This window comes from Sinohyriopsis cumingii, unplaced genomic scaffold, assembly GCF_028554795.1.
Source record: "Sinohyriopsis cumingii isolate HCF-2022 unplaced genomic scaffold, ASM2855479v2 utg002132l, whole genome shotgun sequence".
Lineage (NCBI taxonomy): Eukaryota > Metazoa > Mollusca > Bivalvia > Unionida > Unionidae > Sinohyriopsis > Sinohyriopsis cumingii.
In genome coordinates this window covers 97,806-113,543 of record NW_028316136.1, presented here as the reverse complement: position 1 = coordinate 113,543, position 15,738 = coordinate 97,806, and the positions used below count along the sequence as shown (strand labels likewise).

Below are 15,738 nucleotides of genomic sequence, written 5' to 3'. Positions count from 1 at the left end.
AAGCTCCCCATCTCCTCACCCCTAAAAAAAATGTAGGCATTGATTCATCTGATTCCTTAGCCAATGGTCAAACTTGCAAATTTATGAACGAGTGACCTTTATCACCATGTACAACCGTATTACTTAAACTTACATAGTCACATCCCAGAAAAACTATTTGGCAAAAGCCTTTCGTCCTTATTATCAACGGGTTCTCTATACTACCTATTGTACATGGTGAACATACAGAATGTTCTACAGCTTTCGCGATTGGCTCAGACGTCTAGAGAAGGTAGGCCATTTCATTGATGTATGTCTATTTTTAGACGCAGTTTCTTATAAACAAATCCACATGTGTATCGGCATATATATACTCCACGCGCTTCAAGAAAGTTATAGAAGATTCGCGAATTTAATTAGTTTGTAATATATAAACGGGCCGACTCTCCACTCGACTATGCATACAAGATTCAAAAGTGAGCACAAAGAAAAGGGTTACGAGTCAGAGAAGTGACAATCTTCCTAAGCGAATTTCAGTGCGAATATAAATAGGGTAGATACCTTTGCACTTTACGCATAATAGTAAAAGACTGAAATAATGACTGGAAAAGCACCAGCTATCGGTATTGACTTGGGCACAACTTATTCTTGTGTCGGAGTTTTTCAGAATGGAAAAGTAGAGATTATTGCAAATGACCAGGGAAACAGAACGACACCGAGTTATGTCGCTTTTACAGACACGGAGAGAATGATCGGCGATGCTGCTAAAAATCAGGCGGCTCTCAACCCTGAGAACACCGTATTCGATGCAAAGCGACTTATCGGTCGACGATTTGACGACCCGAGCGTTCAAAATGATATTAAACATTGGCCATTCAAAGTTGTTAATGTGGAATCCAAGCCAAAGATACAGGTGGAATACAAGGGAGAGACCAAAGTTCTTGCTCCTGAAGAGATCAGCTCTATGGTTTTGACGAAAATGAAGGAGACGGCAGAAGCTTATCTTGGTAAGAAGGTCAAGGATGCTGTAATTACAGTGCCAGCCTATTTCAATGACGCACAGAGACGGGCCACTAATGACGCTGGAGTTATCGCCGGTTTGAATGTCCTGAGAATCATCAACGAGCCCACAGCCGCCGCCCTGGCATATGGACTTGACAAGAACCTTAAGGGAGAGATGAATGTGCTTGTGTTTGACTTAGGGGGTGGAACATTCGACGTATCTATTCTGACAATTGACGAGGGCTCCCTGTTTGAGGTAAGGTCCACAGCTGGAGACACACATCTAGGTGGTGAGGACTTTGATAACAGAATGGTTAACTTCTTTGCAGAGGAATTCAAGAGAAAACATAAAAAGGACATCTCCAAGAATGCGCGTGCCCTACGGCGTCTACGCACAGCATGTGAACGTGCAAAGAGGACTCTGTCCAGCAGTACCGAGGCCAGTGTAGAGATTGACTCTTTGCACGATGGCATCGACTTCTACAGCAAAATTACAAGGGCTAGATTTGAGGAGCTGTGCATTGACCTGTTCCGAAGTACACTTGAACCCGTAGAGAAAGCTTTGAGGGACGCTAAGATGGACAAATCTATGATCCATGAGGTTGTGCTTGTTGGTGGTTCCACCCGTATTCCTAAAGTGCAGAAACTGTTGCAAGAGTTTATGAACGGCAAGGAGTTGAATAAGTCCATTAATCCTGACGAGGCTGTAGCTTACGGTCCTGCAGTTCAAGCTGCTGTCCTGACTGGTGTTCAGAACGAGTCCATCAAAGACTTGCTTCTAGTGGACGTCGCTCCGCTTTCGCTTGGTATCGAAACGGCTGGTGGCGTAATGACAAAGCTCATCGAGCGCAACACAAGAATCCCAACCAAAACATCGCAGGTCTTCACAACTTACTCCGACAACCAACCGGCTGTATCCATTCAAGTATTCGAGGGGGAGAGGGCCATGACAAGGGACAATAACTTGCTCGGTCGTTTTGAATTGACTGGAATTCCACCAGCACCCCGTGGTGTGCCCCAGATTGAAGTAACGTTTGACATCGACGCTAACGGAATCCTTAACGTTTCCGCCGTAGATAAGAGCAGTGGCAAATCCAACAAAATTACAATCACAAATGACAGAGGTCGGCTTAGTAAAGAGGATATTGACAGAATGGTGGCCGACGCCGACAAATACAAAGCGGAAGACGATAAACAGAGAGAACGCGTGTCAGCTAGAAATGCTCTGGAAAACTACATTTTCAGCGTGAAACAGGCGGTATCAGACACTGGAGACAGATTATCAGTAGACGACAAAAAGAAAGTGTCGGATACTTGTGACCAGGCACTCAAATGGTTAGACAACAATTCTCTGGCAGAAAAAGAAGAGTTTGATCAAAAGTTACAAGATGTTCAGAAGACGTGTTCCCCCATCATGGTAAAATTACATGGCAGTCAACCCCAATATGGCGCCCATACTAGCCAACAGGGATCTCAGGGCAGGCAGGGACCCACAGTTGAGGAGATGGATTAAACTAAGATGAAAGGTCTAAATCTAACGAGTTATGACTGTGATAAAGTTTGAAAAAATTGCCAAAATATTTTATATTTAATATGATTGTACTGGACGTAAAACAAAATGGAAGTACAGACTTCTGTTTTTTTATGTATATAGAACTGATTCGTTATCAAATATCGAATTCTCAGGTATTGTGGTGTACAAGTTTACAATTAATCTCTGTGGTCATTGCATGCGGCCAGTTACCATTATGTCATTGGCCAGTATAATTAAAGTAACATGTCCTATACATTCGTGCATATAATTTCATGATTTTATGTGCATTACTGTTATATTTTATATATTTTAACGAATGTTAAGATCTTTACGTTTTATATTTTTACTTGTTGTACCTCGTGTTTCATTTACTCGAACGTTTTGTATAGTGTATTATTTTTAGATTTTCCCCAACTACTTTTAGTTGGCACCACATACTTATACATTCATGTTAGACACATTCTGTGTTAATGTTCGCCTAATGTTTAATAAAAGCTTTTAAATTTTTCTTTGCTATTTTCGACTGGAGGTTTAACTTTTTTCCTATTTCGGCATATAATCACACTTAAATATGCACACATCACCACATGCAGCCGACATTTCTGAAATCTCTATATCTCTCTCTGTGATGCCACTCGTCTGTGGCATCATGCCCCAGTGCTAGATATCCCTATAAACTCCCACACTGCAGGCATCGTAGCGATATGACTACAATTGTTAAAGTATACATCTCCCTCTCTCTCTCTTTCTCACTTTCTCTCTCTCGTGTCAACACAAAAGCACACTCGTTTTTCATTGATTACCTCCAAAGACAAGGAAGTGGCCAACACACGACGAAGCGGTGAGGGGTGGAGAGCGCGGTTGAGTACAGGGTGAGTCAAGTTTGGACAAACGGTTATATATATATATATATATATATATATATATATATATATATATATATATATATATATATATATATATATATATATATATATATATATATATATATATATATATATATAATTAGCGAAGTACCAAAATGTAATGTTTAATTGTCTGTTTCGTGACAGAATATACTCTTTCGGTGTCATGAAAATGTGTCGATTTGTTTTCCAGTAGGTCTTGAAATTATACCGCCTATCCCACACCTCCACCGTGCGTATCAACTGTTCCATAAACAACAGGAACGATACAATCTTTCACAAATGCTCAACTGAATGATACACCTTAACAACAAAGTATGTATCGCTTCTTTAAACATTTATGATTACAAACCGATACAGATCTATTTTTATCTTCATGAACTCCAGTCATTGAACATTTATGATTTCACACCAATACAAATCTGTTTTTATCTTGAAGAACTCCAGTCTTGAAACATGTAGGATTCCACACCGATACTGATGGTGTTACCTTCAAGAACTCGGTATTGGAGTAAAATTGATTTGCAAAATTTGCACAACGTACGAATCACGATATTAACGTGATCTCTATAAAATTAGCACACTGCACTAAGTGATATCAGAAAGGACACTGCTAACACTTGATGATGTACGATGCGAGAAAGTTAGTATCTAAAAGAAATCTATTCAGTGCCACAGCCTGATCTCACTCAGTGCTGCCTTTTGTCGCTAATAGTTACGTTTAAGTACTAACTTTTTCATAATTAAAATCAGGGATGCGGACAAGTCGAGAAGAAAGAGAAAACAAAACCCCCTAGCCAATTAAGATATTTATGCACATTTTAAAAATATTACCACTGTTAAATCTGTTCTCACACAAAGATTTGCGAAATTATTATCCATCTCTTTCGCTATGTTGGATTTTTTAGCCAGTTAATAAAATAACATTTTGCTCAATACAAAAATTGAGCGAAATTTGTTATCTTTGTAATTAGTGTTGGTAATTCAGTAATTTACTAATTGGTTTTGAGTGCCCCACATGTATTATACTCTGCCAGCTAAATCCAATGAACGGACAAATTCAACGTGTGGGGTCTCATGAATGTTTCATTTGTGGTATGTCGAATACTTTAGACAGAAAACTACAAACTACAGCGAGGTTAATATCAAAATAATTTTAAGCATCGCTGCATATTTGATTGGACGGTTATGATAAATACTTTCTTTTCCTATTGACAGATCTACACGGGTGGAAAATTGTCAGACAGACGAATAGATAGATCTGCCGATAGACATGTTTGAAGACAAATAAAGGCAGACCGACAGAAAGATGGATACATACACGAAAACATAGATGCATGCTGCGTGTTCACTGTTCTCTAATAAATCTCAGGTGTTGTCGGAATAAGGTCTTGCAGGGCACTATCATTGAAAGTATTATGCCCCACCCCAACCACTCCTACAATATATGAAGGTCACAAAAACATAAAAGACAAGAACAAACAAACAAAAAAAAAAGAACAAACCAACGAGAAAAGAAAGAAAAAACGATAAAAGCTAATAAGGTTAGACAATACCAGTGTTGTCGTCATTCCAAATCAACATACCCTAACATGCAGATCGAAATGGCCATATATAATTCATTCCATTTTATAGTCAACAATTAATTTGATTTTTTTCTGGTGCCCCTGTTGGGTTGATGCCCATAAGCACGTGCTTAGCGTGCTTAATGTATCGTCCGGCACTGATCCCAGGAACATTAGAGGACAGTATTCGACTACTGTTTATAACCACCTATGACTGTTTAGAACTTGCTGCAAAGCATGTAGACCGATAAATAGAGTAGAAGATTGTCGGTAAGACAGGCAGAAAGGAAGGAAAACAAATAAAGATTAAAGAAAGATACATGCTAGTTCCTTGACAAGATGTTTGCCAATTCTCTCCTTGTCAGATTAATAGATATATACTGGGGAAAGAAAGACAGAAAGTAAGAACAGAGGTCAGATAACCAGACATAGGAATAAAAATTGGTTAGAGGAATGGTATACACATTGATAATTAGAAAAATGACACAGGAATATAAATATCTGTACATCTGAGCCTATTGCAGTAATTCCTGGGGAATTAATCAAATATGATACCTGTCTTGCAGAAGATTACTTTGGCAACAGATTTCCAATGGTTCACGAATTTCCATCTAGTGGTTTACGAGGCGTGGTAACAAGCAGGCGGATGGAGGGACAGACGGGGAGATATTGAGAGAGTGTCACAATATCACCGTTAAAAACCCAGATGAAAATAAAAATAAATAAATAAATAAATAAATAAATAAATAAATAAATAAATAAAAAGGTGGAGTACAACTTGCTGGTCTAGAGCAGCAGAGGGGGCGAATCCGACATTTTGTCCAATCGTCATTTTGCTTAATTATTACTTCTGCACTCAGCGGATCCGGTGTAGTCAGCGCTGGTAAAAAAAAAACGACGACGTCGTTGGGGGATCGTCGCGTCGTCATTTGGTTTAATTAACACCTTCTGCGCGTCGATCCCCAGCGTCGTCGGCGTCCGGTAAGCACATCGACGACCGCGTCGATGTCATCGCCCCCCTCTGCTGCTAAGTGGTTATTTACAATGAAAATTATTTACAACTAACCGAATATTTGGTCAAGTCCGATACGATATCGTGTGCGAGGATCATGTAAATTTATCGTTACGAATCCATGTGGGGTCGACTGAGCATGACTAAAAAAGTTTCGAAAAACATTAAAGTCCATGTCACCGCCGCACCATGTCTGCCAAATATTTCGTAGCGTGTGTGTATCAACGCCGTTGATCACAGCAAGAATATTACAGTTGTCTCTAATTACTTTTGGAATCTGAGTGTATCGTTGAGTGACATATATCACGTCAGTGTTTTTATGCCTGCCTCTGGAAAATATCCTAGCTGGGTTTTTTTGATTATCTAACATAACATCATCGTACACGACTAGATTGTTAACGTCGCCATCAATATCATCAATACCCGGTGCATCATTGATATCCGTAATAAACTCAATAACATTTTTTTTAGCGATCGCTGATGCATTCTCGTTGAAATCTTTCAACACCTCGTAGCATCGATGAGGAAACTGTCCTAGTTACTATAAAATATTATTATGACACTTTCCTCATGTGTGACAGGTCAGTTTTGTAAAACAATTCCTTCATTACTCTGTCATGGGTCATTGTTGTTGTTGTTGTTACAAAATAAAAAAAATTTTTATTAAATAATGCCCCATCGGCGGATTTTAACCGACGAGGATACCAATGAAATAATAAGACTCCGTGGGAAAACACCAATATCGGAAATAGCAGATCGATACAAAATCAGTTACCAGCGCATTTATAAAATATGGAAAAATGAGCCCGACAATGATATCAGAATGATTGACCTCAGCATCGACGATGAAATAAACCAGATTGTTGATACACCCAGTGATGCGAATTCATCCATGGACGCCATCGTGGATAAACAGACCATTCAGGACTTGCAATGGCGGCTAAATAATTTGACCAACGAGAATAAATCATTGCAACGACAACTCAAACACGTGTCAAGCACGGCCGATTATAGTCGTATACAACGGCGCTATGATTATTTGCAACAGCGTTATGACGACTTGCAACAGCGACACGATGATATGCAACGGCGTCACGATGATGCGCAACGGCGTAACGATGATGCGCAACGACGTCACGATGGCATGCGACGCACCATTAGTGGGCTTCAGCATGAACTCGGAAATGTTCGGAAGGAATTGAATGAAGCACAACACGATAATGCGCTACTGATTCAGCGAATCACCGAAATGACCGCAGTTCCCCACAGCGAGCCGGAAATAATCAGAAAAAAGAATAAACCCCCCTCGGACAAACCTCGTGAGGATAAATTCACGATCAACGAAATTCCCGGTGTGGTATCTCGCAGCGATATTAGGTTTGTGAACCGCATGGACAGGGTGCTTCAAGATAGCGACTAGACTTTTCGTTCGGTAATTACCCATCGTTTGACGTCATGGTTTGGAAACATTTTTTCATATTCTCGTTGGTAATATTTGTCGCGGAGACATAACCGGGCTTTCGCTGAACGGCTTTCAAATATCATACAATCGTATTTATCCCCGCTGGGGAATTTCTGAACTGCATGATATTTTCCGTTTTTAAATTTTACATTGATCGGCATCCTCGGGCAGGATTTTTTATAGTCGCTGATGACGCTGTCGAATTTCACCGGGTGATATTCCAACAGCGACATTATAATTAAAGCCGTTATTTAATTAAATATTAAAATGATATCAGGTGGACGATCCTGGATGAACAGTTGTGCCGAAAACTTTTCCAGACAAGCTAGTCATTTCGTTGACGATGTTGCCTCGGGGCGAATTAAACTAGCACCACCGAAATTACCATTATTTCGGTACGATAAAACCAGAATAATTTCTCCGACGAAACAACTTTACAAGGACACTAGAGTCAATACTATCTGTTTAAATATCAACGAGAGAAAGATCATCGAATTTGATTCCACCGCGGAGACGTGTAAATGGTTCAACCTTAACCCGGACACAATTCAACAACCCTTTTTTCAGGCTCGAGATGGAATATTATGGATCGTGTTGCGCGGTGATATCGGCGCGGAAAAGCGGGCTTGGTTTGATGACATTGATACTCTATTTGATAACGCGATTAATAGTCTTCCAGAAAAATATCGGCTGCGGGTCAATTATTTACTCGAGTCCGGAGAAAACAAAACGAAATACGGCCTCAACCCCAAAATACCCACTGTTGCAGTTAATTTAACTAAACGAACAATCCTGCGATTCAGTTGTATCAACGAAACAAATAGTCATTTTCATGTCGGTACGTCACGAAAGCCGTTTTTTAAGTCAGCGGGGGATTACTGGATTGTAATTCGCGGTGATAAAAAACATTGTACCACCAAAGAGATAATTTCCGACGCGATGAAGAATTTAACGCCCGACCAGAAAAACGCGATGAGGAAACTGTCCTAGTTACTATAAAATAATAATTATGACGCTTTCCTCATCATCGGGAAAACCATCCATTACTCTGACCAGCCCTTCATTGATGAGGAAACTGTCCTAGTTACTATAAAATAATAATTATGACACTTTCCTCATCATCGGGAAAACCATCCATTAACCGACCACACATGGAATCGTAACGCGCTGGTATGTTCGTCCGTCGCGGTAACATCTCCCCCGGCGAATCCAATATCATCGATGGTCTCGTTGATCCACGCCGGATCATTTACAAAATCAGATTCGGGCCAGTCGGGATAATACAATGTGTAATTCGATCGATCCGTGTTTTTAGTATCATCGGATATCAATCGACCGCCGAATCCCTTGTAGATCGATTTGATTTTTTCAACGATATTTTTTAGCGTCAATTTACCCCTTCTGAACTTCATATCCGGAAATATATCGCCGAAATGTTTCAACAGCGCGTTATACTTGTCAAGTCGGTCTGGTTGCGCCAGCATCTCAGATACGCTATTGATTAACCCGGCGCGACTCACGGGAACGCTCTTCACGTCAAGTCGATCCGGAACTACATCGGGGAGACTTAACGCGCTAAGAACATTTCTAACGATGTTAAGTTGTTGCCGGGGACTGATTTTATCGGATCGACATGGCGTCGTTGCTACGGCGTTACCGTTATTATACTCGTCGACGAGAACACGCTGATATCGCTGCAGTCGCGAAACGTTTTTATTCAGATGTTCTATCCGGTATTTATCCAGTTTTCTTACGTCGGTCTGGAATACGTAATTGAGATACGTCAACGCCTTTTCATATGGCTCTAGCCGCTGTTCGGGGTCGTATTGGTAGTATTTATCGCCAGTGATTTCATCACTGATTTCATCACCGATTTTACTATTAACCGCAGCAATTCTCTCTCCGACGGAGGATTTTAAAAAATCATCTACGCGTGGATCACTATTGAGTACAGCGTCGCTGACTCGTTTCTGCTTTTGTTGTTTTTTTTTCTTCCATATTTCGTATTCATCTGGTAATTCCCATTCAACTGAATAACCGGTTCGTTTCATCATTTCAACGAGTCTGCACGTGAAATAACGTTTTGAATTGTTCTCGTCAATAATCGTGCTAATAAACATGTATCCGTAGCCGGTATGTACATCACAGCGGTTGGGCGTTCTAAACAGCAACTCCGTCGACGATAAATCCCTTTCATGTGATTCGATTGCGGAAATAATATCATCGCGGGTCAGTGGAAGCTCTGTGCGACTCCGTTTTGTTGCAGAGTAATGTATTTCCGAAATATTTCTGAAACGATGGATAGCTTGTTTGGTCGCCTCTACAGAATTTAATTCCTCGGAAAACACCGTCATGTACTTGAATCGCGGGTCCACAATGGATATCCCGGCCTCGATGGTACAATTGTAGATCACCACGTCGATGTTTTCAAACGCCGCAGTGGTATCAGCGAAATCTCGCTGTTTTTCGGCCGGGTCAGTGTCCGCATGATAGTACTTTACTCGGTATCCTAATTGCTGTAACAATTTGGCGAGCTTCTCCACAGAATAATTTCCGCGTTGTTTATTGTGCGCGAATACAACTACACGATTTCCTCGTCGTAACATGTCCAACAGTTTACTGTAGTTGTCTCGGTGAGACTGTTCCACAATAAATTTTTTACCATGATCGGGCCGATATTCGTTGGTGATGAATTTCATGTCCGGGCGATTCAAGTATTTCCTGAATAATTCCAAGTCGTCATTGTTAGCGTCCGCGTCAAGTACAATTACCCGTTTCGCGGATGAGATCAGCCATGTTAGTGTTCCCCAAATCTGTTTACCGCGTCTTGATGAGACTATCTGTCGAAGAATTCCGTGCCACTCATCCAGCAATAGAACATCGGGAATTCCCCCGACCCGTACAATTGATTCTATTTGTGAAATGACTTTACGAGGCTTTTTAACGTTGAATATAATATCTCCATGGATACTCTCGTACGATTCGAGATTGTAGTCGATGGCGGTCTTTCTGGTAAATGTCTTTCTGTACGATACGCACAACACAGACTGATCATCTCGTATTGATTTCCACGCTGACTCTGACTTGCCGAGTCCACAGTGGGATCCATCCATGTAGTCGTCGTTGAGAATGATTTTACATCCCCGGCCGCCTTCATGAACGGGTGACTCGTGATAAGTATAATCGGGAGTCCTCTTGGGAAACTCGCCACTGTAGTCCTTGCGGCGATAATTAAAACCCCTTACATACCTTTCGTAGAGGGTTTTATCGTTATCACCGGGGATTTTATCACTATCACGCTGTATTATTATTTTTTGCGTGCTTCTGTAACAACCGATCACAAACTGATCAGAGTAAACACGCACAAATGCATCAATGGCCTTCCCCTCAATGAATCCACCGATCTCATTGTACCCGTGACGTCGCTGACATATGCTGCAAAATGAGCCTGCAACTCGCCCCAGCGATATTATGTTGCCGAGTCGATTTGTAGTCCCGGTGATTTGATCGGGTTGTCCGGACAACAACGTGGAAAATTGTCGAATTTGTTCAGCGGTGATTTCATCATCGGTGATTTCATCACTGGTGATTTTATCACTGGTGATTTCAGGTTCCAGTTTTTCGTAACACGGCTGAATAGAGACCGGACAAGATAGCAGCGTGCTGGTGAATCCAACAGGATAAATCAATCGCTTATCAACGCTATTTGGTCTTGCCGACCTGGTTCCGGACAATTTGATGCTATACAGCCCAGCTTGCGTATCAACATTCCATGTTGGTCTATCCGCGGCGACTTTCTTCAACAGCGATTGATGTTCCTCGAAATCTACCGGGATCGTTCTTAACATGATGTGATAACCGCCGCTGGTTTCAAAAACCAAAACATCGTTGATAGAGTCAACTAACTCATGGAAATACGACAACAACTCGGCCAGCGATGGCGTCTTGGAATCCACGTCGATGGTAGGATATCTGCACCGGTGTTTCGGAATGATTTCATTGACCGCGGAATGTCCCTGAAATTCCCTTATATCCGGATCATCTACGAATACATAGAATTTTCCCATTTGCTGGATGATTACTCCACGAATTTGATAGTCCGCAACGGTGAGAAGATCAATTGCGGACTTTTTACTGGAAACACTCCAGGATGGACCCAAATGCCTTCGGTAGTATTCTCGCACGTCGTGATACGTTTCCGGGGACGTAAAAAATTCATCCGGGGACTCCTCGTAGTAAGATGTTCCGCGCCCCAATGCGTCGATGAAGGTGTTATTGGAATAATGATTATCCATTATACTGTATGCTTTTTAATATTTAATTGAATATTTAATAATGGTTAATAATAATGGTTAATCCGGCGCTTGCTGTCAATAAATGCAAATGGCTCCCTCAGGGATCAGTGGTCCCATGCGGAAAAAACTGCTACGGTGAGTTTTGCGGGGTGCATAACAGTAGATCAAAACAGGGGAGCAAGAACGGTCCTCAGCCCTGTCTCAGATGTGGAACGGGCGTCCGAGGAAGGATTAAAATTTGTATCAGCTGTGGAAGCCCCCAGTATCGGTCCGCGGTAGAATACTGCCAACGAAAGAATAAACCGATACCATCCCCGGAAGAATTCTTAAAATCACGATGGGGCGACCCGTCACTGTCAATCAATATTGACCTGCCACACATGGTTAAAATGTCAGACCGATGAAGGAAATGTCAATCAGTCCCGATAATGGGGAAAGTGTCATAATTATTATTTTATAGTAACTAGGACAGTTTCCCCACTGATGAAGGAAATGTCAATCAGTTCCCGATGATGAGGAAAGTGTCATAATTATTATTTTATAGTAACTAGGACAGTTTCCTCATCAATGAAGGGCTGGTCAGAGTAATGGATGGTTTTCCCGATGATGAGGAAAGCGTCATAATTATTATTTTATAGTAACTAGGACAGTTTCCTCATCGCGTTTTTCTGGTCGGGCGTTAAATTCTTCATCGCGTCGGAAATTATCTCTTTGGTGGTACAATGTTTTTTATCACCGCGAATTACAATCCAGTAATCCCCCGCTGACTTAAAAAACGGCTTTCGTGACGTACCGACATGAAAATGACTATTTGTTTCGTTGATACAACTGAATCGCAGGATTGTTCGTTTAGTTAAATTAACTGCAACAGTGGGTATTTTGGGGTTGAGGCCGTATTTCGTTTTGTTTTCTCCGGACTCGAGTAAATAATTGACCCGCAGCCGATATTTTTCTGGAAGACTATTAATCGCGTTATCAAATAGAGTATCAATGTCATCAAACCAAGCCCGCTTTTCCGCGCCGATATCACCGCGCAACACGATCCATAATATTCCATCTCGAGCCTGAAAAAAGGGTTGTTGAATTGTGTCCGGGTTAAGGTTGAACCATTTACACGTCTCCGCGGTGGAATCAAATTCGATGATCTTTCTCTCGTTGATATTTAAACAGATAGTATTGACTCTAGTGTCCTTGTAAAGTTGTTTCGTCGGAGAAATTATTCTGGTTTTATCGTACCGAAATAATGGTAATTTCGGTGGTGCTAGTTTAATTCGCCCCGAGGCAACATCGTCAACGAAATGACTAGCTTGTCTGGAAAAGTTTTCGGCACAACTGTTCATCCAGGATCGTCCACCTGATATCATTTTAATATTTAATTAAATAACGGCTTTAATTATAATGTCGCTGTTGGAATATCACCCGGTGAAATTCGACAGCGTCATCAGCGACTATAAAAAATCCTGCCCGAGGATGCCGATCAATGTAAAATTTAAAAACGGAAAATATCATGCAGTTCAGAAATTCCCCAGCGGGGATAAATACGATTGTATGATATTTGAAAGCCGTTCAGCGAAAGCCCGGTTATGTCTCCGCGACAAATATTACCAACGAGAATATGAAAAAATGTTTCCAAACCATGACGTCAAACGATGGGTAATTACCGAACGAAAAGTCTAGTCGCTATCTTGAAGCACCCTGTCCATGCGGTTCACAAACCTAATATCGCTGCGAGATACCACACCGGGAATTTCGTTGATCGTGAATTTATCCTCACGAGGTTTGTCCGAGGGGGGTTTATTCTTTTTTCTGATTATTTCCGGCTCGCTGTGGGGAACTGCGGTCATTTCGGTGATTCGCTGAATCAGTAGCGCATTATCGTGTTGTGCTTCATTCAATTCCTTCTGAACATTTCCGAGTTCATGCTGAAGCCCACTAATGGTGCGTCGCATGCCATCGTGACGTCGTTGCGCATCATCGTTACGCCGTTGCGCATCATCGTGACGCCGTTGCATATCATCGTGTCGCTGTTGCAAGTCGTCATAACGCTGTTGCAAATAATCATAGCGCCGTTGTATACGACTATAATCGGCCGTGCTTGACACGTGTTTGAGTTGTCGTTGCAATGATTTATTCTCGTTGGTCAAATTATTTAGCCGCCATTGCAAGTCCTGAATGGTCTGTTTATCCACGATGGCGTCCATGGATGAATTCGCATCACTGGGTGTATCAACAATCTGGTTTATTTCATCGTCGATGCTGAGGTCAATCATTCTGATATCATTGTCGGGCTCATTTTTCCATATTTTATAAATGCGCTGGTAACTGATTTTGTATCGATCTGCTATTTCCGATATTGGTGTTTTCCCACGGAGTCTTATTATTTCATTGGTATCCTCGTCGGTTAAAATCCGCCGATGGGGCATTATTTAATAAAAATTTTTTTTATTTTGTAACAACAACAACAACAATGACCCATGACAGAGTAATGAAGGAATTGTTTTACAAAACTGACCTGTCACACATGAGGAAAGTGTCATAATAATATTTTATAGTAACTAGGACAGTTTCCTCATCGATGCTACGAGGTGTTGAAAGATTTCAACGAGAATGCATCAGCGATCGCTAAAAAAAATGTTATTGAGTTTATTACGGATATCAATGATGCACCGGGTATTGATGATATTGATGGCGACGTTAACAATCTAGTCGTGTACGATGATGTTATGTTAGATAATCAAAAAAACCCAGCTAGGATATTTTCCAGAGGCAGGCATAAAAACACTGACGTGATATATGTCACTCAACGATACACTCAGATTCCAAAAGTAATTAGAGACAACTGTGATATTCTTGCTGTGTTCAACGGCGTTGATACACACACGCTACGAAATATTTGGCAGACATGGTGCGGCGGTGACATGGACTTTAATGTTTTTCGAATCTTTTTTAGTCATGCTCAGTCGACCCCACATGGATTCGTAACGATAAATTTACATGATCCTCGCACACGATATCGTATCGGACTTGACCAAATATTCGGTTAGTTGTAAATAATTTTCATTGTAAATAACCACTTAGCAGCAGAGGGGGGCGATGACATCGACGCGGTCGTCGATGTGCTTACCGGACGCCGACGACGCTGGGGATCGACGCGCAGAAGGTGTTAATTAAACCAAATGACGACGCGACGATCCCCCAACGACGTCGTCGTTTTTTTTTTACCAGCGCTGACTACACCGGATCCGCTGAGTGCAGAAGTAATAATTAAGCAAAATGACGATTGGACAAAATGTCGGATTCGCCCCCTCTGCTGCTTCTAGTCTGATATGTGTTGACAGTTGGTTCACCTATTGCGCATGCTATTTCTCAGACAAGTGAGGAAAATAACTTGTCTGAGACTTATCTACAACCCCCCCCCCCGCCTTTCACCACATGGAGGAAGGGAGAAGAAAGCATTCCAAAGTGAAGGCACAATCTACACCCAAAGAATTATCATTCACCCAAGCTGAGTGTGTCAAGATTTATTGGTGTAGACGTGTTCAAGAAAATTACAATAGTACAGACGGATGGGTGCACTGTAATGAAACGCTTGTTTTGAAAGCAAGGGGATAACTAGAAAACTCGTTCACTGGCCTTTATTGCGAAGGTTTTTTCTTTCTTATTGTCTGCCACTCTTTCTGGTGTTTGTTCTGCGAGGAAAGAATGATTAATTAATATATAGGAGTTGTTGTGATGAAAAAGTAAAGAAAAGAACAGGAATATAATGACGGAAGAAAAGACCAAAACGTCCACATCAGAAGATTTCTCTACATTTCGATGGAAGACGGAGAAAAGCATTTATAAAATTGTGTGCATGTAATGTATTATGTGTGTATGTAAGCCTGTATGTGTGTTATTTTTGGGTGAGGTGCAGTCCACATTATAAAGTACAGTTCCCTCTTCAAATGGGGCATGATGAGGCTGACTGTTACTCACTGCCTATGT

At 41.3% G+C, this 15,738-nt stretch overlaps 1 protein-coding gene across 1 annotated transcript; it reads left to right on the top strand.

The window, feature by feature from the left end:
• Positions 1-363: 363 nt before the first annotated feature.
• On the top strand, positions 364-3,023 carry LOC149771061 (heat shock protein 70 B2-like). The gene has a single exon (XM_089948878.1). It carries the CDS (start codon positions 578-580, stop codon positions 2,492-2,494), a length of 1,917 nt encoding a protein of 638 aa, XP_089805004.1. The 5' UTR covers positions 364-577; the 3' UTR covers positions 2,495-3,023.
• Positions 3,024-15,738: the final 12,715 nt, after the last annotated feature.

Excerpts from the sequence above, each read along its gene's own strand:
- LOC149771061 (XM_089948878.1), top strand. The coding sequence starts at position 578 with ATGACTGGAAAAGCACCAGCTATCGGTATTGACTTGGGCACAACTTAT.